We start from the raw sequence: 27468 nt of genomic DNA, 5'->3' as shown, positions 1-27468 counted from the left end.
CGTCTAATGACTCAAAAACATTATAGGACGTGTTGTAAAAGTACACTAGGCAGATGGGATTTCCACTAAGTTTGGTTTGAAGGTGAAAAAAATGACAACCACGACAACCAGTCGTAACAAACACATTGGAACAACTACAACATTTATTAATTGTTGCACAGAAACCACAAATACATATACACATACATATTTATATTTATACATACACCTATAGATCTATAAAAGTCTATTTTTCCTCACCTCCTCAAAGTCCTCCAGGTTTTTGTCCAGTTGCTGTAGGCGGTAAAGATGAAACTCCTGTTGAAGCTCCTCAGATTCACTGAGGTTGGTCAGCATCTGCTGGGGAAACCGGTTCGGGAAGCAGGTACCGATCTGCTCCACCACAGCGCTTTCTAACCACACCTTCCCTTGACCCAGCAGCCGATCTCCCAGATAGTACCTGAGCAAAGAGGAAGAGATGTACCATGTGAAAAACACGGTGAAGCTAATGGTTTCCCAGGAAAAGTCTTGTGCCATGCTTTTAATCTTATAAAAATAATGACGTTTCCCCTTTATAGAACAAATACAAAACTAATGAACCATATAATCAACAACTACAGAAGATGTTCGTATCATTGTTTCTGAAATATGATTAATTAGCAGCTGTTCTCATACCTGTAAAAGTGCTCAAAGGTGTTGGCCAGCTCCAGACCCGAGAGAAACAGCATGGGCTCCAGGAACTGCTGCAGCTGGTTCAAGGTGTCCACATTTCCAGAGTCCACTCCACTTTCCTGGATCATCTTGTCTATGTACTGTGCAAAACGTTCGCTCACCTATAAATGAGTTACGAAAAATAATTACTTCTGAATACTCTTTTCCATTCAAAATATACCAATGTTCCAAATACCAACCCTAATTAGTTATTGAATTATTAATTAGATTACATGGGCGATATGACACAGACATTCACTGTTCACTCACATGCATAGCGGTCAGGATGGAGAGCTGGAGCAAGGCGGCGGAGAAGCCCTGACGGAGGGCAAGCACAAAGGCAGTGTGTTGACCAAAAAGTTCCTCCATGGCATTTTTTAGCCGGAGGAACAGACCCCTGTAGCGCTCTACGAAGTCAGGGAGGCTGCAAGTCAAATCCAGGAAACTCTTTACCTGGAAAGAGCCAACAAAAATTAGATCCGTTCACATATTTTGACAAAAGCTCTACATTAAAACCTACATTTGACCAAATCTAAAATGAATGTCTAACCTGTCGCTGAACGACACCCTGCCAGCACAAAGCAATGCCTGCGATGCTGCTTGTATTCTTCACTTTTGGTTTGCCTGAGGATGAAGATGAGCTCACTGCCGTCGTTTCCTTATTCTTGCCCTCTTTACCATCTGCAAAACAAAAAGAAAAGACACAAATTAGGTTTCTACAAATTTCAAAACCAACCAAAACATGTGCCAGCAACAAGGGCTGCACAATTAATCAAAATGCTGGTTCCTTAAATCTGTAGTTAACTTCTAACATGCATTATGAAAACAAAGAATTTCAGTGTTTATTTTTTTTTTTAATTCTGAGCCATTTTGGCCTCCACAAATCTAGAGTAAAGATTAAAAATAATAAAAGAGAGACCAAAGTGGACCAGTTTACTTTGCAGGTTTTGGCTTTAATGTGAAGGCAAAGAAAACGGCTAATTTTCATTAGATTTTTTTAAGCATGAAAGACAAGACGGATAAACAGATAAACAAACAAAATTTAGAGATATAAGGGCTGTTGTTTCAATAGTGTGTATGTTTTTTCTTAATATATTGTTATCTAAGCAACAGAAAGACATAGAATTTTTCTCAAACTCAGGTCATAAATGATCAAATCGTGCAGCTCTGTCAGCAATTTAAATGGGAAGATAGAACAATTCAAAAACAAACTTAAAGACAGCGGAACTGAATTAATGAAAATAAATAAATAAATAAATTAAAGGCATTGTCATGGTTAGTTTGGAGTTCAGCTGAGCAGATGGATGGGGTGCTGCAAAATACATAAAATGAAGTCAAAACAAAATAACATTAGCATCTACACTATTACTTACTCTTCAAATCTCTGCTTCTGTTGATACCTTCTGAAAACAAGAAAAATACCTTAAAATAGAGAAGCCTTTATTTAACACAATCTGCAGTAGGTGGTTTAAAAACAACGCACCTTGCTCTCTGACTTACCAGAAAAGACTTAGGACCACCATAAAACTAACAAATACGTCTCATGTATGTAAAAGTACTCCACAGTAGTGGCACTCCAATCTCTTGAATGAAGTATTGTGAAGTATGAAGTGTTTTTACTGTTTGGAAGGCACTCACTGGATTTGATGGGAGGTTTGAGCTCTTCTGTATCGACTGTGCTGGTGTCCACGTGGACAAGCAAATGAGTGAGACGCCGCACACGCGAGTTGAAGGTGGAGGCTGAGCTCTTACATCTCTTGGAGGATTCAGTGTTCTCCAAATATTCGTTCATCAGCCATGACAGAGGGCTGAGAGTCGATGTCTCTGTTATAAAAAAGATGATTGGAAATTCAGTCAAAATTGACCACCCAATTTATAAAGCACATAAAACTGGAGATACCGAACTTTTCAGAAGACTGACGCCATTGTTTAACAGTATTTCAGCATTAACCTATTATTGTGGTGTAATATATTTCACATAAACCAGTAAATAAAACCAGTCAATAAAAAGCAAAAAACTGGCTTGTTTGTCAGGTCCCTTCCTTTTTAAGTGATACTTGGGCAGAACGAACTGGAAGTTGGACTAGACTTGCTGGTTACCTGAGATAGTGATGCTCTGCACGATGGGGGTGATGAGAGCTTCCCAGCAGGTCCGCCCTAAAGCCTCTGCAGCCTCGGCGTCAGGCAGAAAACGGTCAGCAAACATCTGTTCATGCTTCAGGGCGCTGTTTAACCTGAAGCACAGAGATGCACAAAAATGTGTTTTAAAATATGACTGACAGTTTTAATTTTTTTCTTTTTCATCTAATTGACCGTTCGCAAAGACCAGCCCTCCTTAGTTACTGTTGCCGTGTAGTTCGCACGCTACACATTTGTTCTCACGCAGTGAAAAATACATTGAAGAGCAAAGACAAAACTGACAACACAACGATAAAGAAGACAGATCATTTTTTTCACCTCAGCGCTGAAATGCATGCATACAGTGCCGGACATGACAAGTATGCAAAACAAGTACTTCATTTCTTACATGAGCTTATTACAGTTAATGACAGTTTGACCCTCCGTACATTTATATGCATTAACTTATACTGAAAAAGTTTCAATTCAGTCAATGACAAAATGAATTCTTAGGGCATAACTGAACTTATGGAGTTATTGCCCTGCATCATATATTTGTCAACAGTATGAAATGTGAGATGATGTACAGGTCTGAGGGCGGGGTCAGCATGCTAACCGCATTAAAATATTAAATCCCTTTTTTTTCCACAACTAATTAAGTTAATGAGTTAAACTGACGGCCCTAGTTTTAATACAGCTCAGCAACAATAATACTTCTTCTTATCTTTATTCCACTCGATAGCTTTAACAGAGGGTCTCACTTGTTAAAGAGCTGCAGCAGCTGGTTCTTGTCCTCCAGGATCTCCTGGCACCAGGTGTGAGCTTTTGTCGTATAGAAGAGATAAGTACGGCAGCACAGCTGCTCCTTAAACACAGGCCAGAACGTAGGCTTCGGCCCCAGGACCTCAAACCCATGCACTCGTGTGTCAATGCCACCCTGTTGACAGGAAGAAACATGATTTGTGCAAGAAGTGGAATAAAGGACATCTCTGGATTTACGTATAACTTAAGGCAACTTCTGCCATGTTTCATCCCATAGGTTTGACCTGTTGACATCTTTTGACTCTGATCTGAATGATAGGCCAGAAGCGGGTCATGTTCTCCAGCAAAACCACATGACTGGCGGAGGGGGCCACGTTTACCTGTTCAACAACAACAACAAAAAAAAGACAATAAAACTATATATGTGAAGCCACCAGCTGTAAGATGAAGATGAATTAGAAGAGCGTTCTCACAGTGTTGAGTTCAGTATTGATGTTTGTGGGATCGTCTCCTCCTAGGACTACAATGCGAGCTGGCATGTAACTCGAGTCCTCACTGGCTACAAGCACAGTCAGCTGCCTGTGAATCAAGACAATTATAAAAGGATCTCCATCAGTTGCAATGACAGTAACATATTCGTCCATTAAAGGGCAATTTTCCCAGGGTTCCTACGTAACAATGTTTTACCTTTATAAGGTACCATATTAAATATATTAAATTTGGATATAGAAATCCATCAGAACAAAACAAGTGACTATTTTTATGAAAGGGTGCTTCCAATGTCCATATGAACGGAATCGTTAACTGTCACTGTTACTACCTACTATATTTTACTAACTAACAAGAGTAGCTAGGCAGGCATACCTGATGATCACCCCTTTATGCATGTAAATGTTGATAAAATGGGAGCCGGTACAGCCGTTGGATTCCCAGTAGGTTTTTGGGTTTTTGTCTGTCAGCTTGTTAGCTCGATGGTGATTGGAGGAAACCTCCACCTTCTCCCAGCATTTGTCCTCTTTCAGTTCCACACTGGAGCCTGAAGAACGTCACACTCAAATCAACAAAACCTTCGATAACTGGAGTACTTATACCTAAACCTTTGGTAGTAACAAAGCACAGTTAAAAGCAAATGTGTGTTCTGGAGCAAATGCAAGGCAGGTCTTGGTTGTAATAAATGAAACATGAGATTCAAATGATTGAATAAGGAATTTAACCTTGGGGTGCATAAATGCTTTAATGATTATACATTTATAAAAGTGTTTTATGAGCAAACCTTGACACAAGTTGCGCAGGAACACGTCAAAGAAAGGAATATTAATGGGCTGATGGCTGCGACGATGCTCTTCAATCTGACCGAGCACCATCTAAAGAGACAATAAACGAAAGCGTGAACATGACTTTAAATATTCTAGGAATGGACCATCCAATATCGCCTGCTTTGTCAAGCTCCACCTAAATGAACGAGTCTGCTAGAGGTCAGGTGACCCAGAAAATAAAAAAAAAAAGCCCAATTATATAAGGCTGGTTCAACTTAGACAAGTTTATTTTGAAAATATTGATTACTGAGCACGCCTCCCTTTACCTGTATGCATCCAGCCAGAACACTGGTGGTCATTTTCTTGTAGAGGCTAGCGTACTTCTCACAGTCGTTGATCAGATCCCGCAGCTCTGTGACCATCAGCAAGCTGGTGCTGTGTTTGTCCACGGCTTTGATAAGAGCCTCTTTGGTGCCCAGCCGACACATCACAACGGCATAGTCTTTATTCAGAGATGCAAGTCGATATAAGAAGCGGATAAACTGCTGTACGACCTAAGTGAGGATAAAGAAGAATTAAATCCTACCTGTATGATTAAACCATAATCTTATAGAGCTCAAAGAAGGGAAAGTACCTCCCGGTCACTGACAAACGCCGTCATAGACGACAGGCAAGGCTCAATACTCTCGTGCCACGGCAACAGGTCTTCCTGGTAGTTATCCAAAAACTTGTTTAAAATCCTGTGGAGTAAGAAATTGTAAATTTATTATTAGCATATAAAACGATATAATCAGCACAGTTACAAAATGAACAATACAATAATGACATCATCAATTGACATGATCAATTAATTTGAATTAATTCTTTAAAAATGACTAAATATCCAACACTGCCCATAATTTATGGTTTGTTTTTTTATCAACAAAGATTATTACAATAAAAAACATTAACAGTATCTAAAATGTGACCAAAAAATAATTAATGTAAATGAAGCCTATTTTACAGGACTTCATTTCATAATGTCAAAAATCATAATGAAAAAAAATTATTTAAAAACGTAAAAGTACTATTATTTTATGGTAATAATAATACCTTTAATTTATTTTATATTATTTACTAAAAAATATTTTATTAAAATTATTATTTCTGTTGAAATAGAATAAAAAATATTGCAGAAATTAGAATTTAATTTGATTTAATTTTGATTTTAATGGTTGACGTATCAATGTGTCCTATGGTGTGACAGCAAAAAAATAAATAAATAAATAAAAATAAAATAAAATCACACTGAAGATAAACCTCTCTCATGCTATTAGTAACTACGAATGAAGACTTTTTTCTTCTACACTATAAGACATAATTACATTTTTATGTCAACTACCCACACACACATAAATATAAACACATGAACACATATTTAAGCTACTATGAAGTAGACTTTCTTTTTTTTTTTTTTTTTCTTCTTCTTTTTTTTACAGATCATTGGATTTTAGGGTCAAATGAGACGTAGACATGTTTTTAAGAGCACACCAAGCTCAAAAGTAGCTTGAAATAGCCATTAACTATTTATAAGCTGAAGTCAAGGGCTCACCTCAGGATGGACAGCTGCACCGCCCGATCCACTCTGTGCTGGTCCATGAGGCGGATGAGGTCCTGGAAGGTGTCTCTGCTGCGCGTTACCTCGTTCCTCTCTTCCTCCAGCTGGGAGGCGTCGTCACAGAGCAGCTGCTCCAGAGTCAGTATAACCTCTTTAGTGGCTGGCATTTCCTTCAGACTCACCACCAACATCTTCAGCTCTGTGTCCTTAAAGTCATGCTCATCTTGAGACTCTACAGAGGGGCGAAGAGGGCTGTGTGTTACTTCAAATGAGCTAACAATTCTTATTACAGGAGAGTCGAAATCAGTGCGTTGCAGTTCAGTTGCAGACTATATATTTTATGCAAAATGCATTTACAAATGCTGGGCTTTTTAACTCCCGCCAACTTGAAAGACATATTCTGATATGAATATATGAACTTATTGTATATCAAAATAAACAAGAGAGCCTCTACTTTTAAACAAAAACAAAAATACAATTTTAATATAATTTTTCTTGCTTTACTACTTAAATGCAGATAGGTTTGATCAAAAACGCACCATTTATTTTCTCAAAGTACTGCATTTTCAAGCAAAATACATTCAGATATCACATTCTTTCACCTTTAAATACTTCAATGAATAATTAAAGTGAATTCATTCGGAGCATGAGCTAGGGCTTTCCTTACCGTAATACACCTAGAACAGGGCTTGCCGTAAAAACATGCTGGGAAAGAGTTAAAGCAGTTAAAATGATGCACGACGGTACCTTTTTTCTCCAGTTTGTGAACCATGGAGATGTGGTTGAGGGCGATAATAGCCAGCATGCTGTGTTGATTCTGAGCAGAAAGGCACTTCTTTAGCGTGGCACTGACATTGCAGGCGACTAGCTGCTCTGCCAGGCTCTTGTGGCTGGAAATCAGCATGATGATGACCAGCAGCCCGTTCCGCACGGATAGACCGCAACTGCTCAAACCACAGGAGAAAAAATGAAGGGCAATTCAGCAAACAGAGATCCTACGTCTAAAGCGGACTTCGAGCCTCTTACCCCGTCGTGCTGAGCATGAGGTCGATGGCAGAAGGGATGGTACACAGGAGCCCTTTGGAGCCTTCGGGTGTAGCGGAGCCTATGCTCGCAAAAATCTCCAGCATCATCTGAGTGCCAGACTCAGAAAGGGGCAGACAGCCACCCACACTGCGAGGGTCGTGTTTACTGGCACCCGTGATGACCTTCAGAGTCTGGAGAAAGCCACTTTTGTTTCAATAGCATCCTTTCAATGCACACTTGCAATGTTCTGACAATAGGATTCAAAGAGGAATAGAATTGTAAAGAATGCAATAAATCTGGCCTCAATTCCAGTTAACAATAAAGCAAATACAAATCCTGAGTCAGAACTTTTTTCTGGGGTCAACTATATATATATCGAAGAATACATAGTTGACCTGAAGAACAAAAGCTGTATCACAAATCTGGAAAAATATATCGCTGCTTATCAACACTAGGAGTGTGAAAACATAAGATGAGACAAAATACAGATACTTGTTAACTAAAACAAACATATTCAATGACAAAATATTCGTCTTTTACTTATTTAAAAATACCACTGTATTGTTCAACTTTTTATATTTTATCCAATCCAGGGCTGAAACTTATGATTATTTTGTTAATCAAGTAATTTACTGATTATACAGATTTTTTAGTAAAACAAACAAGCCTAACTTGGCAACTTTAGTATGACGAATAAGGCAGTAAAAAGTTTAAAAAAAAATTTTAATTTTAAATTTTTTTACATGGTTTTATTGAACAACACTGCTAAAATACATAACTTAAATAACTGTATATAATGGAACATTAAAAAAACCCACAATGTATTATAACGACTACCTGCAGAGGGCGCCGACGACCTGGTCCCGTGCTAATTTTAATATTTGGTCACTTACGAACTCAAACTTGCATTTTGAAATCGCGATGTGCAATAAATTCCGTCAATCACACCGTTCTTATGAAGATGACATGACTACTCTGAGCGGTTCACAAAGCTCTGCTGCTTTTTAATTAGTTCTATATAAATATGAGCTATATGAAGACGCACTTCTCCATTACTCAGGGCTGCTCTTATTTAGATAGCCTACCATGCGCTTCTCGTGTTTATAAGAGCAAATAATTCTGATTGGCTAGTAGTGTTAGAGTGGCTGCGAGTGAAAGCTGTGCTACTCTCATAAAATTGGAAGTGGTATCACTTTTTTTTTTTTTTTTTAAATGTATGATTATTTCTTCTGCAAACCCAACGCCGCACGCTCACTGACAAATTGCAAATCACTGACATTCAAGACTATAATAATTCAAATGCTTAGCATTTATTATACAGAAAACATTTTGTGTTGCATTAAGTGCACAAACTTAAAATATTGATGTTGATAATTATCTATGCCAGCGAAAGCAGCAAAAAAAAATTATACGTTTATGACAATTTTAAAGGACATGTTTGACCTCAAACAACCTTTTTTTCTTTGACGCAAAGTTAAGAACGTCTAAATTTCTTTGCTTTTACTCAACTGAAAACAGTTGCGATGTTCATTCGTGTTTTAATTGGACTGATTAACTTTGGTTTTGATAAACAGTGATGAAAATGATGAACCTCACGCCCTTGAAGACTTCAGGAATTTAGTTCAGACAGGTCCTCACTCACCGCCAGTGCGATCTGCTGCACCTGTATACAGACAGGATACTCCTGCATGCAGCACAGGATGGCCTTAACACCCCCCTCGGTGGCGAATGAGACCCTCCACTCATATTTCAGCATTAGACTGCGGGTCAGCAGCAGCGCGGTGACAGCGTTCTGCTTGGGCTGACTGCCAATCATCTCCACCAGCATCTTTAAGGCTTTGTCGCTGAAAAAGAAACGACTTGCAGTATGAACACCAAATCATGTTTCTTTACAAATAGGCGCAAAGCGAGAGAATGCTAACTCTCACTTTTTGCTCACGGATTAAATCAGCAAACAGACGAAACCACGTCAAAGAAAAATTGACTGTGTAATACTTTTATTTACACAGAATATATCAGTCGAGATCACTAAACTTTTTTTTATCTAATCAGAGCTTTAACATGAATTTAAGGGTGTACTGATAAGAGAATGCTCTACAAAAAGTTTTCTTAGCACCTGTGATATTGACGTTTAAATTAAGAAAGACATCCAATTCCAGCTATTAAAATAAGCATAATCCTCACCGGATGGTTTGCGCCGAGTCTGATCTGAGGGTGCTCCTCTCTTGAGGTCCCTCCTCCTCCAGGATCTTTCCGATGACCTTCATGCCGGCCAGCTGCAGTCCCGAGTCTGAGCTGCTCTTCTTCATGATGTCCACCACCTCCCCCATCTTCTCCAGCGAGCTCTTCTTACCCTGCACCTTCGGACTGTTGAACACTGCAGAGAACGGAAAACGCTTGCTTAGAGGAAGGAAGGAATGTACACCCACTTGCTCTAAAACACATCATTCATCAAAATTAACTAATTTACAAAAAAACTGATGGCACGATGAAATATATTGATGTGGCTGTATTTTTTAAGACAATCAGAACAGCATGAATCGGCATGAAAAATTTTATAATTTTACGCCCCTATATGAATAACCCTTATCCTGTTAGCTACAGCACAACGCTCAGAACACATTCTGTGAAATGCATCATTTCCTGTTGCAGAGGGAAAAAAACCTAGCGCATCTTTAATCAAGAATCATGCTGGATAAAATATCTGATGAGTGAATGTAATCGTACAAGAGCAAAATAAATGGATTCACTGTAAAATAGCCAATATTACAATACTTTTTAAATTCTTAAATGTTGCGTGATTTAATACAAATGTACCAAAATCGAACGATTCCTTTATTTTTTTGCAAACAAAGCACTCACAATTTGTTTTACCTACCGTTTCAATTAAACGTAAACTAAAAACTAAATAGTTTTAAACATCATGCATGCATCACGTTGACAAAACTACACAACTCTCATTCAGACACGCATATTTTATATTTAAACAGCAGTCTATGCAGTTTAATATTTACAGACACTAGGCCGTATCAATCAGATTAAGTGTACAGCCTAATTCCCATTTACTAGATTGTTGAACTAGATTGAAGATTATTCTATTATTAGCAATCAGCTGAACTATGCATTATTATTGCAGAAACATTAGTACCATACTCTTGTGTTGTGTCTAACAAACTTCATAGGCAAACAAGAACTTTCTTTTTCAGTTATAGCAAATATATCATTATGAACAAAACAAAGGGGTTCCAAGGCTTGCCTTTCATCTTCTCCTCCAGGTCATCAGGATACTTTGTGTCATCCTCGGTGGGAAGTTCACTCTCTGTCTCGCTGCCACAGCTGCCCGTGTCTGCTGGGATCTCCTTCTTGGCTTTCTTGGACACGGAGCCCATGGTGCAGGAAGAAGCCGAGGAAGAGGACGATGCTGTGGCGGAGGACAGCGACGAAGAGGACGAAGCTCCTTGTCCTCCGATCGAGCTGCCCATCAGCATTTCCTCATCCTCGAGGCCAGCGCCGCCACAGTTCAGGTAGTGCTTGATGAAGGTGTGTGAGCAGAGCAGGTCTCCCAAACAAGACGCCTGCAAGCTCTGTTTCAGGTAGTGGAGGACTTTCCGTGCTACTTCACTCGAGAGGGACAGCTGGATGAGAGTCGACTCGTCAAGCTCTACCATCTGAAAGACACCAGGAGAGACGGAGAAGATACCATCAATAACCCCAAACAGGCTCATTCAGTACAAAAAAATAAGTCACTGCCTACTTTGTTTGGACCATATATTGGAGATATATTCTTCATATTTTTTCTGTCAATGGCAATAGCCATTATCTAACAAAATCTTTTGCCATCTATTTCTATATTTGGCAATTATTTTAGGACATGCATCAAAGATTGAACTCAAGTGGAGCCGCTAAAATTAAAACTTTTGACCTGTGGCTGTAATATAAAGCCAGGTCTATATAAACCAAAAAATGAATACGCGCCGATTCGTTCAATTTGTTTTGCTAGCCTCTATACTAGCCAGTTTAGGAGAAACAGTGAGTACCGGCTCATCGAGGCTCTGTCGCAGGATGCCGTTGATCTCCTGCTGCTGCTTGGGTTCCAGCTTCTTGATGAAAAACAGCACTTCCCACCATTCAGCACGGCTCAGGGTGCCTGCGTCATCCTGAGAGCCCTCCATCAAGTAAGGCAATGTGTACAGCCCACCGGGGGGCTTCGAGAAGAACGTCTGACTCACTGCCACGTTCACAAACACAGAAGAAAACACTGCTGCTTTCACATAAAGTGAAGGAGACGCATAAAACGCACACGGTCGTTTGGTTGAGTGAGACTTACCAGTAGTGAGTTTGAGTGTCTCTGTGAGGGACGAAGCCTTCTCCTGGGTCTCTTTCTCCGCCTGTCCTCCGCTGCCGTTGCCCAAAATCTCGATCATGTGCCAGTGCACCCAGTAGGTCCTGGACAGGGAGTTCCAGTACACCTGCAAACGCAGAACATGACGGACATCTGTGTTTGTACAGAGCAGTGTTCCCGTAAACGGACTGAATATCTTTTAGTTTTCAACAAATGTGTAGTGAAAGAATACGATTATCCTTCGGATAGGACTAACTGCCAAACTAAGGAGGTCTTTTATGTTCTATTTACAATTTGTGCAAGTCTTAAATATTTGAACGTGTCTACAAATGTATTTATTTATTGATTTGTTACTGACATACTTATATTTTACTTGTCATTTACGTTCGTATTTGGCGGATGTTTTTATATAAAGCGACTTGCTTTATATTGCTTTTACGGATGCATTTACATCGGTCCTATTGAATTAAAGTTCTGGTTCTCTATATTACTTCCTTCCCTGTAGTAATCCAGATAATACATTTTCATCTGGGTAGCAGTAAAACTCCTCAAAAGAAAAACAAAGTCAAAACAGTCATCAAAGATGAGGATGTTATTGGGCAAAAGCAATAGTTTTTGAGCAGGTTTCCATAAAACAAAAAAACTGGAGTTGTGGACAGTTTACAGTATGGGTGGTTCAGGGTTTCCCCTCTTATAGTTTTCTTTGAATTTGATTAGGTATTTACAAAAAAAACTAAAATAATAATTATGCTAAATAAATAATAATAAACTAAAATAATAATTAAAAACTAATTCAAAAATGTTAAGCATTATTTCCTGCCAAGTACGAATACGTCTTCTAATTTTGTTTATTATAAAATGCTTTTATTAATGCAACTTGTCATGAAAAAGTCATGAAAAATTGGTTTTATGTTACTTGTGTTTGCTTGCATTTTCATTTCTGCGGTGTCAGTTTTCACTGCTCGCTGCAATTCCACGACCGGTGTTAAAATAACTGCGATATCTCTTTTAGCACCTCGTCTCTTCAGAGAAAGAGAGAAGCAACAAAGACAGAGCGGAAAAAGGCTGAAAAGGTTTTGATTTTATATTAAAAATATTGAAGATATAACTTGTTGCGTACAGCTCCATTCTTTCAACACTCACACTGCTCATCTTTAACTAGAAAACAAAAACGGTCATCCTGTGTCAATATCGCTGACAAAGCATCTCATCATCTAGCATCCAAACACTATATAAAATGAACACACACACACACACACACACACACACACACACACACACACACACTTCATGTCTGCACTTGACTATTCAAGAGCACAGTCGTTCACATATTATATAACCAACGGGTCAATGTTCAATAATTAATCAAGCGTACATATGCAGAAACAGCTCAGAAGTAAACTGCTGTAAGGTAAACTTCTACATGAAAAATGACCGCATTTCCATGGTTTTCCAAAAAAGGAATTATACTTTACACTACAAACAAACTGAATGAAACCAATTCTGGATATGAATGAAAATGCAAATTAGTACATATATTACACTTTAATAACTGGTAAATGGACTGTTTATATTATACTATATTATATGTTGGCCTAAAATGTATTTAGTAATCATGTGACATCTATAACTAAGCAGCATAAACTTGAATGTAATTCAAACTGATAATTTAGCAAAACCAATACAAATTTTTTTTTCCCCAATCATTAAATGACCTATATTTACCACATTTACCTAGCTAGCATTACCGCATTATCTAAAAGGCTATTTTAATAGTTTTTTTTGTGCGGATCCTGCAGGAGGCAGATCATGCATAACCTTTTCTCACAGCTACTAGAGTAATTAAATGATTTATTTTGACGGTGGATCTCAATCCGGAAAGGATTCAAGTTTTTCTAAAATGCATGTGAACAAAATTGAATGATATTCCGGTTTTAAATGTGCTTCTGATTACAGATAACCTGGGCGTACACAACATTTGTATTTTACAGACAACCAATTTAAAGGACTTTTTTGGTTAAAGGAATTTCTTAATATGAAATTAAAATGATGTGAAATTGTTGCTGTCACTTTAAGACTAAATGGACGGACCTGATACTGACACACATTCGGTTTCTTTCCCTCTCAGCTGTATACATTAATTTAAGACATGGACATAACCTACTGTGTTTACTAGAATACTGGCCAAACCGGGTGTTTTCACATAACTTTGTATGTATCTATCCGTTGAGGCGCTAAAATGAGGTGTCTTGATCTCTCTCTCTCTCTCTCTCTCTCTCTCTCTCTCGCTCGCTCTCTCCCTCTCTCTCTCTCTCTCTCTCCCCCGATTTGCCGACTTCTTCATCTGAATGGTCTGAAATTGCTTGAATGTGTAAACTGGCAAGGCAAAACAAGTGCAAATGATAACTTTAACTCTATGATGGTTGAACTTCACCGTTAATCTGCGGATCACGTGCGTGCCGAACCGTGGAGACTGGTCACATTCATATCAAAACATTAAGATTCACCCGCACCGGAGCACAACCCATGCATGGAAGATCATTTCGCAAGGAAAAGCAATTCCAGGCTTTCAAACATAGATGGCGACAATATACAGACTTCAGATTTAATAAAAATGATTTGTCAATTAATAAATTAAAAAAATATACAATCTGTCCACTTGTTTTTATATATATATATATATATATATATATATATATATATATATATATATATATATATATATATATATATATTTTTTTTTTTTTTTTTTTATACATTTATATTTAAATCTAAATTAGTCTAAATTTTTTTAAATTCATAAAATTTAAAGTTCTATGCACTGACCTGCACCGGCGGAGAGCCGTCGTTACTGTAACGAAACTCCCCTTCATCCCCGGCGCTGACCTCCTCATAGTCCTCCAGCATACGGACCATCATGCCGCTCTTCAGGTTGTCCTGCACATACTCCACATAAGCAGAGCGGGAAGTGAAGTCAGAACGAGTCTTGAAACCATTAGCCGTTTTCTTCTTCTTTGGTGGTGTGACCGCAGCCATTGCTGTAGCGGCCATGAAGGAAGACGGCGGCAGAGAAGCGCGGCTGAAAGATGGACCGGACGGGGTGTTTCTGAATTTCATTGTTCATCTCCTCAAGCCCTCTGCTGGAGCTTGTGGAATTGAGGGGCAGCTGCCGGTTACGGTCCCAGCCCATGACGCGCACCAGCTCTGAGATGAGGTTAGCCATGGCCATGGTGAACTCGAACTCCCGCTGCACGCGAGCGTGCTCCGATTGGTAGGCTGCCGAGGAGGAGGAGGAGGGGCCAACCTCCTGACGCTCAGAGGAGGACTCCACCCCCGCCGTGTTCAGCTTGTCCATCAGCGAAGTGACGCACAGGTAACGCTTCACCAGAGAGAAAAGCAGCTTGCCTGGAATCTACAACAGACAAACTAATGCTTACTAGTGCTGTCAAACAATGATTTGCATACAAAATAAATGTTTTTGTTTACAGAATGTGTTTTTGCATTCATATATACAAAATAAATGCATGCATAAGAAAAATGTTGTTTGTGAACCACTTTGTGGCTAAGTTGCTGTCGTTCCCAAACGCTTCCACATTCTTATAATACACCTGACTGAGGAAATTTCACGACTGGATTTGTTGTCATCCTATCACGGTTCCACGCTGGGATTCACTGAGCTCCTGAGAGCGACCCATTCTTTCACAAATGTTTGTAAAAACAGTCTGCATGCCTAGGTGCTTGATTTTATACACCCATGGCCATGGAAGTGATTGGAACACCTGATTATTTAGATGGGTGAGCGAATACTTTTGGCAATAAAGTGAATGTCTACCACTGATAGAGGCACTTTTAGCAAAACCTTGCATTCCCAATATGAAGGTGAGGTATGACTTCACTGCTACAAATTAATCATCACAAATAATCACTAATGGGACTCAATCTGGGTTAGCACGTAGACAACATATTATACAGACTAGGGATGAAGACAAGTACCTGTGGAAGATGGATGCCCTCAAAGGAGATGCCATGCTCCTCGGAGGAGGTGGTCTCTGCAAAAAGCTCCAGCAGGGTGTATCTGTTGTCAAAGTCCATGTGCTGCTCGATGCCATCCTGCTGGCTGAGGGACAACAGCACATAGGCACGACTCCCTAAAGACAAACAACATCAGCCTTCAACACACAAAGATTTTTTTTTTTACATTATACTTATGTTCTCCACACATTTACTTCAATAACACCATTTATTTGGGAATCAAACCCATCAACATGAGTGAATCAAGTTTTCACCGCTTCTGCTCACAATAATTAGACTCGTTTTATATCACATATTAGCACTTCATCAAGAGGCTTGATTGTTTGGTGATAATCAACTGGGTAAGAGCTACAATGCAAAAACTTATTAGACAAAGATGAGAAAAAACCATTCACATCTCACCCACAGTAAAAAGCACTGACCAGGTCAGCAACTTTTGTGCTAATACTTCACTATTCTTAGAAACCACTTTTTGCAAAATCGTCCAGTCAAAATGATTAATCTACTTTGTGAGAAGTGTGAAAAGTATCAGCACCTTGCAGAATGCCGTAAGGTGAATACTGTTGTGCCACTTCCTTAAACTTTTACTACTCACGACTGATCATGATTTGGATGTTAAAATATCCTAAACCAGTTTAACATGCAGTGTCAACCGTAAGGAAACCGAAATGTGCAAACACTGCGGTGCTGGCTAAACACTGCTCTGTTTGTCAGAGAGGCTGGTCTATTGCGCACACAGAAACCTAATTCAGTTTACGCAGTTGTAGTTATTTTTTGTTTTTATATATTCAAATATCTCAACACTTTCGAATTTGTTTTTGGAATGGTTAAAGACAGGAGCTCAAATTCAAAAAAAATATTCTATAAATCTAGATATAATGTAACAATTTAACATATGCTTTTATGTTATATATTACGTCTATATTTATAGAATATTCTAACAACTTTCGTATGTGTATATATTTATAAAGAAAAATATAAGAAAAATAAAGGAAATATGAAAGTAGTTGAAATATATATATATATATATATATATATATATATATATATATATATATATATATATATATATATATATATATATATATATATATATATATATATATATATATATATATATTTTTCTAGTACTTTAGAAAAAAACAACTACTTTCATATATATTTTTTTTTTTTTCTTGAATATTCTAAATAAATAAATACTCAAAATGAAGGCGTTGTTTTTTTCTAAAGTACTTTTAAATTAGCTTTGGATGGAAACAGTGTTACTTGATTTCATATAGCCAGAAAATCTACTATAAATCTACTATATAGTAAAATACCAATAATAATGTCATGACTGTACTGATCACATGTTCAGGATTTCTCGAGCAGCTTAACATAAGCCACATGCCTGTGGACTCTGTTACGCTGAAGTAAATGACAAAAATGCTTTAGTATAATCAAAGGAACAAGAGACGAATAAGTACATCCTGTGAAAGAGTATGAATAACAGTTAAAAGAATGAGGGAAGGAACTGGAAACCCCTCCTCCTTCGTAAGGAGTCCATTTCCTCTTAAAAAAGGAAAAAGGAAACAATGAATCACAGTAAAAGTAATGTCTGATAACTTTGCCTCTTTGAATCTGATTTATTAATACCACTAGCTTTTAGCTCTAATTTTAGGCGCAGCTCTAAAGCAGAAGATTTTTCTAAATAATTGAGCGTGACAAAAGAGCTCATGTGTTGAGAAATAAACAGTATTGTCTCGTCTAGTCTTGAAGGGTCCTAAAGCATCTTCTTGGTAATCTTGAGAGACCCTGCCAACATTCAATTCTGAGAGCGCTACGACCTCTCTCTCTGTGCCCTTCACTGATGACTCACATTACCCAAGACCTCACAGCACACAGGCGGGAGTCTTAAGGTCCACACTAGGCTTTGTGCTCCATTCAACATAATCTTAAAACTTAGGGCTGGGCGATTTTGCTAAATCTTTTTGATTTTTTCAGAACATTTGACCGATACTCGTCTTTAGTCAACTCCTACAACATGATTCAAATAAATTCTTTATTAATCCTCTAGTTAAAGAAAATTACATTCCAAGTGTACCACACATGGAGCTTCCAATATCATTCACATTAAATTAAACCGTTTCATTTCTCTCTATTTTTACACAATGCATTATTTAATTTTCTGTTTCTCTTTTATTAGAGGTATTTGTGTAATTTATACGTTTGCTGCGTATTTTGCGCTTTCTTCTGCACTGGAATTGCGATTCCTAGTAAAAAAAAAACTAAAATTAAAAAAGTGAGCGAACAAAAGAAAAATCTAAATCAAATCCATATTTGGTGTTACTACCTTTTGCCTTCAAACCAGTATCAATTCTTATAGGTACACTTGCACAAAGTCAGGGATTTTGTAGGTTTATAGTGAGGTGTATGATCAACCAATTATACCAAACAATGTCAAACATAGGTTGAAACCCAGTCAAGAACTGAAACAGAAACAGCTGTGTAGGAGTCTTAAAACTGGGTGAGGAACAGCCAAACTCTGCTACCAAGGTGAGGATGTGAAAGACAGTTTCATGCCATGGAAAGATTGAGCACAGCAACAAGACACAGGTAGTTATACTGCATCAACCAGGTCTCTCCCAGACGAAGATTTCAAAGCAGACTGGGGTTTCAAGACGTGCTCTTCAAGCTCTTTTGAAGAAGCACAAAGAAACGGGCAACGTTGAGGATTGTATATGCAGTGGTCGGCCAAAGAAACAGTGCAGCAGATGAAGGACACATCAAGTTTATTACACTTTAAAAAAAAATACATAAAATTATCGGAAGACGTCCAGCAGTGCCATCAGCTCAGAACCTTCAGAAACCAGTGGGACCCAGGTACACCCATCTACTGTCTGGAGAAGTCAGAAGTGGTCTTCATGGAAGAGTTGCAGCCAAAAAGCCATAACTCCGACATGGGAACAAGGCCAATCAACTCAAGTATGCACGAAAACATAGGAACTGGGGGCAGAAAAATGGCAGCAGGAGCTCTGGACTGATGATTCAAAAGTTGGTTTTGAATTTTGTCTGTAGCAGAAGGCAGTTTTTCATCGAAGGGCTGGAGAGCGGTACAATAATGAGCGTCTGCACCCAGCCCTAAACACACTAGGCTTTTGGCTTGAAATATAAAATGGGGTAAACACTATCACTTATTAATTTAACGATACCATTTTTTAAGAACAGGTCCAATCCAATACTGAAAATATATCTGTATCTATATCAGTATCTGCCGATACCGTTTTGTTAAATCATTGCAGAATTTCATCACTCTTTTGTGTATTACATAATCTACTACATAGACAACTTAATTTTGATACAAAATAACAAATTAAAAAATTTGTGGAACAGCTTCAGAACACTTGAAATATAGTGCAGGAAAACTTTATGGTGCTTTATAATGTACAAAGCACAACATCGATTAGACAGAAAATGACTGTATAGACGGTGTTGGGGGTGATAACGGTATTAAGCCACAGCACCGTGACACGATTGTTTTGAATTTTTTATAATAAGGAAAATCAGTTAGGTGAGAGAACAGACAATTAAAACTGAACAAATGACAGTCACACACAGATCAGATTAATTTATCACAAGTGAGTGAGTCAAGCTGACTGACGAGAAGAGTGATGAGGTTTATTATAAAAAAAAAAAAAAACTAGCCGCTTTTTTTTTTTTTTAATTTTTATATTAGGCATGTAGCATGGTGTATTTTTATTCGTTTGTTAATAAAAGTTCTATGCTTTACGTTGTATTTTGTTGTATTGCCGCTAATGCAAAAGTCCAAGTAAAATTATCATGTTTCTTTTTTTTTTTAAACTAGATCATTTAAAAGCAAACGAAAGGGAGGGAAAGCTCAAACAAACTAAAAGCAAACAACTGCAAGTTAAAAAGTGAAAGTAAAACATGCATAGCACTTACAGGTTATTTGAAACAGAAGGAAAGTGAGGACAAGACAGAAAAAATAAATAAATATAACCATAATAATAAATAATGATACAGTATTTTTTTCCTAATTTTAATTTTAATAGTAAATACCCTTTATTTACCAAACAATCTTAGTGATAATTTTTTTTTAATGTGTGTGTGCATTATTCTCAGCATGGATGAAAATTTCATTGGAAAGTCAATATTGAACTAATGCACACTTGCTGTGCTCTTATAGTAATTTATTTTTTATACTGTTGCAACCCTTATTAAACACTACTGAAAGGTTGTAGAAGCCTACATGCTACTAAAGATATGCAATGGGCATAACATGATAATTAAACCAATAACGCCATTAAACTGTGCCTCCATGCTTTTCACTCTGCTGCATCAATAAGTATGATCAAGGTTTGAACTACATACAAATACTGGGCAGTTTAAGGAAAGTGACTTTTCATTTAAGGGAAATACCCAAGGAACTGAGAGTTTTGTTTTGAGCCACTGGACATACAACAGCTATAACAGATGACCTGAGAAGTTTCAAAAGACCTGTGATTATTCAGAGGTAGGGGGTTGGGGATGCAGCCTCAAAATGGTATCATACACAAAATATATTATAAAAAAAAAAAATGTTTTCTTGGTGACTGCAGCTGGCAGGCAGCAGCATTTCTTTTAGTGCAAACACTACAATGAAGGGCATTTTCCATCCTTTTTTAAAGAGCTACTGTCATTGATGATAGGCTACCTGCTTTCATAAAATCTACTTTCATAAGGTGGAAGAAGCAGCATTATTGTGCAATGCAGTGTTGGGCAAATTACTTAAAAAAAAAAGTAATTGTTACTTCTCACAAATGTAACCAATGACCAGGGAAGGTAACTACTGCGCTGCTTTAAATAAATGTAAAAAGTTGGATGCTTCAAATATTTAATGTTAAATGAAAAATAAATGGAATGGAATAAACTACTACTGTTAAACATTAATACAAAACCATTTAAAAAGAACATTTTTAACATTCCAGCAGACATTATATCAACAAAGCACAATTTAAATTAAAATCAACATTCAGTGCATCCCTAGAAATACGTCATCAAGCCCCTAAATCATTGATATCACGATGGGGTGTACCGTATCGTACCGTATACACGATATACTGGTATTATCTTAGACGGTATGATACGTTACACCCCTATTCAGAGCGTCTCAGACAAAACCACAAGTCAGATACAGAAGCCAGACCCCAAAAAGCCAGACTTACCCGCATCGTGAGAAGCCAGGGCTCGCAGCATCTTGCCAGCGCTGCGTCTGGTCTGTCGCTCCTTGTTGCAGAGCAGCTCCATGAGCAGGTCGAGAGCGCCGGTCTCCTTGAAGACCCCTACCAGAGAACCGATGCTGGCGTAGGCGCTCAGCACGTGGATGGTGTGCGTGATGCTGATCCCGAAGTCGCTGTTCTTGGCCATCTGCTTCCGGGCGCGTCGCACGAGATTCTTCACGTCGTCTTTCATGTCCAGGAGCTCTCCCTCGTCGAAGGTGACGTCAGCGGGGAACTGGCCGCTGGGCCGCTCCTCTTCCTCCAGCAGAGGCCTCTGGGAGTCAGCCTTGCGCTTGCCCAGCAGAGTGGGGCAGTTGGCGTAGACGTCTTCCGTGGACATCCACATGAGGATGCTCTCGCTCTTGCTCTCTCCTGAGGTGGAGCCACTGGAGCCTCCGACGCCGGAGCTGCTGCCGCTGCCGCCGCTCGCCTCATTGCTGCAGCCGGAGCTGCTGCTGTCGTCCACGGCCAGCAGGCTCCAGCGAATCAGGTACTCCGTCTGGCCGTCGTGAGTCCTCCTCTGACGGATAAGCTCCTCTGGGTAAGCCTGCAGCTTCGGGCCCAGCTGAACCAGCAGGTTACCGTTGCGGCGCTCACCCACCATGGTAGCTGAGGACGCAAAGAGTGATATAATGAGGATGTGTGAGCCGCGCTTTCATCAGTTTATAGTGATCCCAAAGCTCCAAATAGTAATTAAAGCATCACTTTTTTTTTTTTGCACGTTTTCTGAGAGAAGCAGTAGGACAAGTAGTAGTACTAGTAATGGTAGTATATATTTATTAAATGCTATGTCAGCATCTAAGGCTGTTTTGATGGCGAAAACAATCACAAAAATACAATTATAACAAATACAATAAAAGCAAGCAAATAAGCAAACACTAGTTGTATTATACACGATTTTTAACATTAACCATTACCAATTTTTGGGGGGCTAAATAACACTTTTAAGTGAGTTCACTTCATAAAATTTTCTAAATACATTACAGTAGTTTTCGACATACATTAAAAGTTAAAAAAATAAAAACGTCTTAGTCTTGTATGACCAACTGGTAAATACTACTTGAGCAAATCTAGTTTTAAAAGGGATTAAAAATCTGTTTATTTGTCATTTATTATTTGTACGTCACTTTTGGACGACTGCTGTTTCTCACCACAAGTCTATTATAAAGCGCAGCATTTTATTCCCATCTAATTCTCAATGACGAGAGTCCAAATCAGTGAAATATGATTTTCAGACCCATGCTGACTGCGTCGCTGACTGACATTTCAAACTGACAAAGCACATGCATGCTCCTACAAAGTGCATCACTGTGAAACGTGTTTTGGTTCAAATAGAGACATTTAGTAAAAACTGATTTCTGACCCTGATTGAAAATCCATTCACGCAAACCTTTGATGTTCTAACACATTCAAGAAGACATTGTCGATGTAATCCAAGTGTATTGAGCCATTTAATCAAAGTCTTTTGAAAAGACATGATCGCTTTAGAAGACAAGCAGATTCAATGCAGGCTTTTATTTGTATATAAACACTGATCAATGTACAGCTGATAAACGAAAGCTCAAACGTCCTTGCTTGACATGTGAGAAAAAAAACCTCACTGGTTCTTAAGTGTTCTCGAGCATGCTTGGGTTTTTGTTTACTAATATCCGATGTGCTTTTATGAGGTCTTTATGATCTTTTTGAAAAGTTTTTGCACAAAAAGCAAATTTTTACCATTTGTGTTTGTCGTATGAACCTTTTGAAGAGTCAAAGTTTTGGTTGAACAGGTTTTCAGTAGGGGTTGGGTTATAACTCAATAAAAATATCTTCATGTGTGTTTGTAAGACAAACAGACGTCTTATGAGTTTGATATGATATGAGAAAATGACGACGGCAAGGTTTGGTGCAAGTGACTTTGAATGGAGGCACAGAAATTCTTCATTTGTTTTTCGAAGATGGACAAAAAACATAGATAAGGCAAGAGTAAAGAATAGGGATGTTTCTGAAACACATCCATATTGAAGTTTATTGAATTAAATAGATTAGATACTTCACACTAAATATAAATCTGCCATAGTCCATTAAGGCCCCTTGTAGTTACATAGCAACAATTCATGATGACCAAAACTACCTAATTGTCCTAACACTTTAGTTTTAAGGACATTACTCATTCTAACATCTCATTATGACTCAGTCATGAATGACACGGGACTAAAAAAAAAATGACAGATGCTTTATTTCGGGTCACTTCGTTTTGTGAAACGTTGCTTGCTAGCATCACCAAAACGTCCGCTGTCATCCATCTCTAACCAAGTTCAAAGTTTCTAAAGAAATCTTCAGTAAACACGGAGTCGCCATGTCCCCCCGCGGTTAAACTAAGTCTATTAGTTCTCCCAGCTGCTGTCATCTTAGCGCTAGCGATGCTGCTAAACAGGGCCCGATGTCTTCAGGCGGGCTCGACCAGCGCTCCGCGGAGGATCCACTGACCTCAGCCCGCTCTGCGCTCGCATCCGACGGCGTCGAACCCCTTCCAGCCGCGCTGCTTTTTCTCTTGAGATGCGGTGAAAGAGCTGAGCAAGTGCGCACTAGCGCTAACATCAACACGGCGCGCGGGCAACACGGCGCGCGGGCAACGTGACGCGCGACGCGTCAAACTGCGGCGAGCCTTCAAAAAACAGCACTTTATGGAGACAGAGCCGCGCGAGGCAGCGTCGCGCGGCTTCGAGAGCCTTCCAAGTTAGTTGCGTCGCGTCGCTAGCAGGGTGCATATGCTGTAACTAGCTGTCAGCGCGGCCTCTGTGACAAAAAGACATTAAAAAGCCCCGAGAAAACCGTAGAGGTCCGCTTGGACTCACCTCCGGTGTTGCAGGGCCTCCCCTCCTTCTCGACTTTCCCCCGGGGTGGATGGAGTTTTCTTCTCCGTGGTAACGTATCGTTGCCCAGCCTGAAGTCGTTTTTGCTGCCTGTTGTATAGTTAAGTGTAGTCCTGTCCTGCTTCCTGTGGAACAGGTATGCGTTCAGCTCGCCTGTGCGCCAATGTCTGCGCGCGGCAACGCATTAGCGCCACCTGCAGGCGTGGAGGAACAACAGCAGCCCCGATGCTTTTTATTGTTAACGCTTTGCTGTCATCGAATCGCACGTCCGCGCACTCACATGAATACAAAGTTCAAGCTCTATTGAGCACAACTTTATTCCCGAAGAATAAATTGAAGCTATGCACGTGCACAAGTAAATATATATATATATATTATTGCGTTCACAATTAATTGTAATATAACTGATTCGGTTAATCATCTGTTTTGTGCGGTGGTCTCCAGAATTGTTTAACTATTGTTGTAATCTTTGGCACTGAAGATAATCCAGCCAGAACTGAAACGTTTGCTTTTGTGTGTGTGTGTGTGTGTGTGTGTGTGTGTTTTGTTTGTTTACTTCTGTCACATTTGCTCACCCTTAAGTTGTCTCAAACCCGTATGAATATCTTTGTTCTGTCAGACACAAACACAAAAAGGATACAACAATTTTGTGACCAGGTTGTTTGGGGTCACTGTTGACTGCATAGGGGGAAAAAAATACCACGGAAGACAATGGTTACAAACTTTTAAAAAAAGTTTCGTTAGAAAAAAAGAGATTCGTACAGGTTTGGAAACACCTGAGAGTGAGTAAATGATGACGGAATTTCATTTTTGGGTGAATTATTCTTTTAAAACTTTGTTTAGTCAGCTTGAAATGTTAAGTCGCTTAATGTTAATTTAAGTGACACCTGGAATACTTTAGATAGGATAAACAAAAGAGTTGAAGTCAGCGGGGTAACATTCTCGTTGTTTTACTTAATTGCTGCAATTTTTTTTCTTGAACAAATAGGATATATACAGTGTCATCTCATTTCACACCACATTTCACAAGAAGGAACAAGGAAAAAGATGGATGTTGTTAGCCTTACAGCAAGCTACTGTTCCTTATTATAGGCTATGTTTGAGAAGCTTCTTATAGCCTACTTATATAGCTATATATATATATATATATATATATATATATATATATATATATATATATATATATATATATATATATATACATTTAGCTGATAAATAATGTCTTTAAAAAATGAAAGAACATACATGTACAGTTTGCCTTGTACTTTTTAAACACTGGATGGCAGTGTTACAACTGAAAGTCTGTATGAAGTTTGCCAAAACAACACCTAACCTGTTGTGGTCCAGACCTAGGCGCTTGTTTTATTATCTCACTAAAATCAGTGCATCACATTTAAGAGCAACAGTTCAGGGCTTTTTCCTATTTCTACACAGGGTCTACATTCTGCAAACCACCAACTTTAAGCAGAATCAACTCTTCAGCCCTTCCTTCTTTTCTTATTAGGTGCACTTGATAAGGCAGGTATATACTGTTGACCACACTTGGGATTTTATTATGATTATGAATGATAATGGTTTGGCCTGCAATAATGCAAAAAAAACCTTCTTTCTTTATGGCCTTGTATATATATATATATATATATATATATATATATATATATATATATATATATATATATATATATATATATATATATATATAAAACATAGGAATCAGATTTGCTTGTAAGAACATTGGTAAACAGAATCGGACATATAAGTGCGTCTCTACATTTTACAGTTGCAGTCTGTAACTTTTTTTGATTGAAAATAATCCAAAATCAATATTTGAGCAAGTTTATTTGAAAACCATCTCCTTACTTTAGCTCGATTCACAACGGTTAGCTTGTAATAATGTTTTTTTAATTTAAGTGGTATGGGTAGGTTTCGACATTACATCTTTCTTTAAACATTAAGAGGCTGTCCCAGCAAGTACAGGCTATTAAATGAATAATTAAATGTCAAAAAAAAATTTTGATGGAGGATTGTAATTCAGAAAGGATTACATGAAACACCTGAACGAAATTAAATTGTATTCCATTTATATCTGAAAAAAGAACAAAACAAAAAAAAAAACAGTTTGAAGGGACCATAGTTTGGGTTAAAATAATTTCTTAATATGAAATTCTTATGACGTGACAATTAGAGATTAGACTGTCTAGAAATTGAAATCTACACGCTAATATGCACTTTACTCATAGTCACGCAATACTGACGTTGTTAACATTAATAATTTGAGAATAAAGGACAGCAATAATAATTGATCACGTGACATTGTTCATTTAATCTAGCAGGGTTTATTGTAATGCTTTTTTTCCACAGTTGTTAGATCAAAGTGTGGCAGACCCATTACTTGTTCAGATTACAATATCCAGTGAAAACTCTTATTTGGGTCGTATATTCCAGGACCTAGTTTAAAACGTGTGATCACTAAACACAAGACTCACTCCGGTGCTCAGATCGACAGTTTACATTACACCTCAAAACATTAGATTCATCCGCGCTGGAGCCGAGACAGAGCACAACCCGCGCATCAAATATAACTCCGCGCGGAACTGCAATGCCAAGCTTTCAAACACAGATGGCGACAAAGAGGCGAAAAAGTTTGAAACGAAGGAACGCACTGAAATGCGATAAAGACTAGCTTATATATTGCATCTACCGTTGAATTTAAATTTAATGTCAGCTCTTTGTGAAGTAGTCTACTCTTATTTATATTGCAGCCTGTGTGGGCCTATATGTCATAAAGCTATGCGGTTTCTGTGTGAATGATCGGCGGTGAAATTGGCTGGGACCACCTTAAATCTTGCCTAGAGGGCACTAAACAAGGCCAGCCCTCATTCCTGCTCTCTTAAACACAAATCCCAAAACAGTAAACAACAGTTATTGAATCTTAATGTCAAAAACAGCACAGTACGATTAAATAACGCACGCCGAGAACACAGTATTGATACAGACAGCATTAATTTCCATGTAATTTTTTATGTTTTCATAGCTGGACAGGACTAATCTCATATCTTAAACATATCGCTTTCTACTCCACCCGCATTTCATATAGCCTAATATTAATATTTTATCGTCGCTTAGTCATTAATTAGTTTGTTCGTGCATGCGTGACGGAATTTGTTCTGTTCTGGTCCTGGCTTCTGATTGGTCAACGGCACGAGTTTAATTCTAATTCTTCTCCTACAGCACGCGACAGCCGTGGCGGGAAACTCAGCTCTTGGCCATATCACTGTTCCCATACACCTCCTAATAATTTCCTATATCTCAATTATAACGTGTGTTAGGTGGCATATAGTTTTCATGAAAGCAATAAGATGTGAATACTTAAGTTGTAAGTCATACCATGCACCGCTGTACTGTTAACCGACCTAAATCTGAATTAAGCGCGAGCGATAAATAAATATATAAATCATGGAAACCGGCGGTCCTGTGCGATCTTTAGGACCCAGGGGAACTCGAGCGCATCCGTATAAAGACCGCAGATGAG

At 38.5% G+C, this 27468-nt stretch overlaps 1 protein-coding gene across 1 annotated transcript in view; it reads right to left on the bottom strand.

The window, feature by feature from the left end:
* LOC122357122 (cullin-9) overlaps window positions 1-24093 on the bottom strand; it is a 34871-nt gene extending 10778 nt beyond the window's left edge. Inside the window, 27 exon segments of the mRNA XM_043256388.1 lie at window positions 241-439; window positions 655-812; window positions 961-1143; window positions 1241-1371; window positions 2064-2093; window positions 2329-2514; window positions 2791-2924; window positions 3570-3745; window positions 3855-3950; window positions 4044-4149; window positions 4435-4606; window positions 4844-4934; window positions 5153-5380; window positions 5461-5566; window positions 6418-6655; window positions 7171-7367; window positions 7450-7640; window positions 9092-9293; window positions 9634-9826; window positions 10706-11117; window positions 11487-11677; window positions 11777-11918; window positions 14618-14849; window positions 14851-15203; window positions 15785-15939; window positions 21028-21690; window positions 23919-24093. Coding sequence (XP_043112323.1) covers window positions 241-439; window positions 655-812; window positions 961-1143; window positions 1241-1371; window positions 2064-2093; window positions 2329-2514; window positions 2791-2924; window positions 3570-3745; window positions 3855-3950; window positions 4044-4149; window positions 4435-4606; window positions 4844-4934; window positions 5153-5380; window positions 5461-5566; window positions 6418-6655; window positions 7171-7367; window positions 7450-7640; window positions 9092-9293; window positions 9634-9826; window positions 10706-11117; window positions 11487-11677; window positions 11777-11918; window positions 14618-14849; window positions 14851-15203; window positions 15785-15939; window positions 21028-21685 — 5160 coding nt within the window. The 5' untranslated portion in view covers window positions 21686-21690; window positions 23919-24093.
* Between the last annotated feature and the right edge of the window lie 3375 nt (window positions 24094-27468).

Source organism: Puntigrus tetrazona, chromosome 13 (genome assembly GCF_018831695.1).
Source record: "Puntigrus tetrazona isolate hp1 chromosome 13, ASM1883169v1, whole genome shotgun sequence".
In the NCBI taxonomy this organism is placed as follows: Eukaryota; Metazoa; Chordata; class Actinopteri; order Cypriniformes; family Cyprinidae; genus Puntigrus; species Puntigrus tetrazona.
This window is presented reverse-complemented; position numbering and strand designations above follow the sequence as displayed.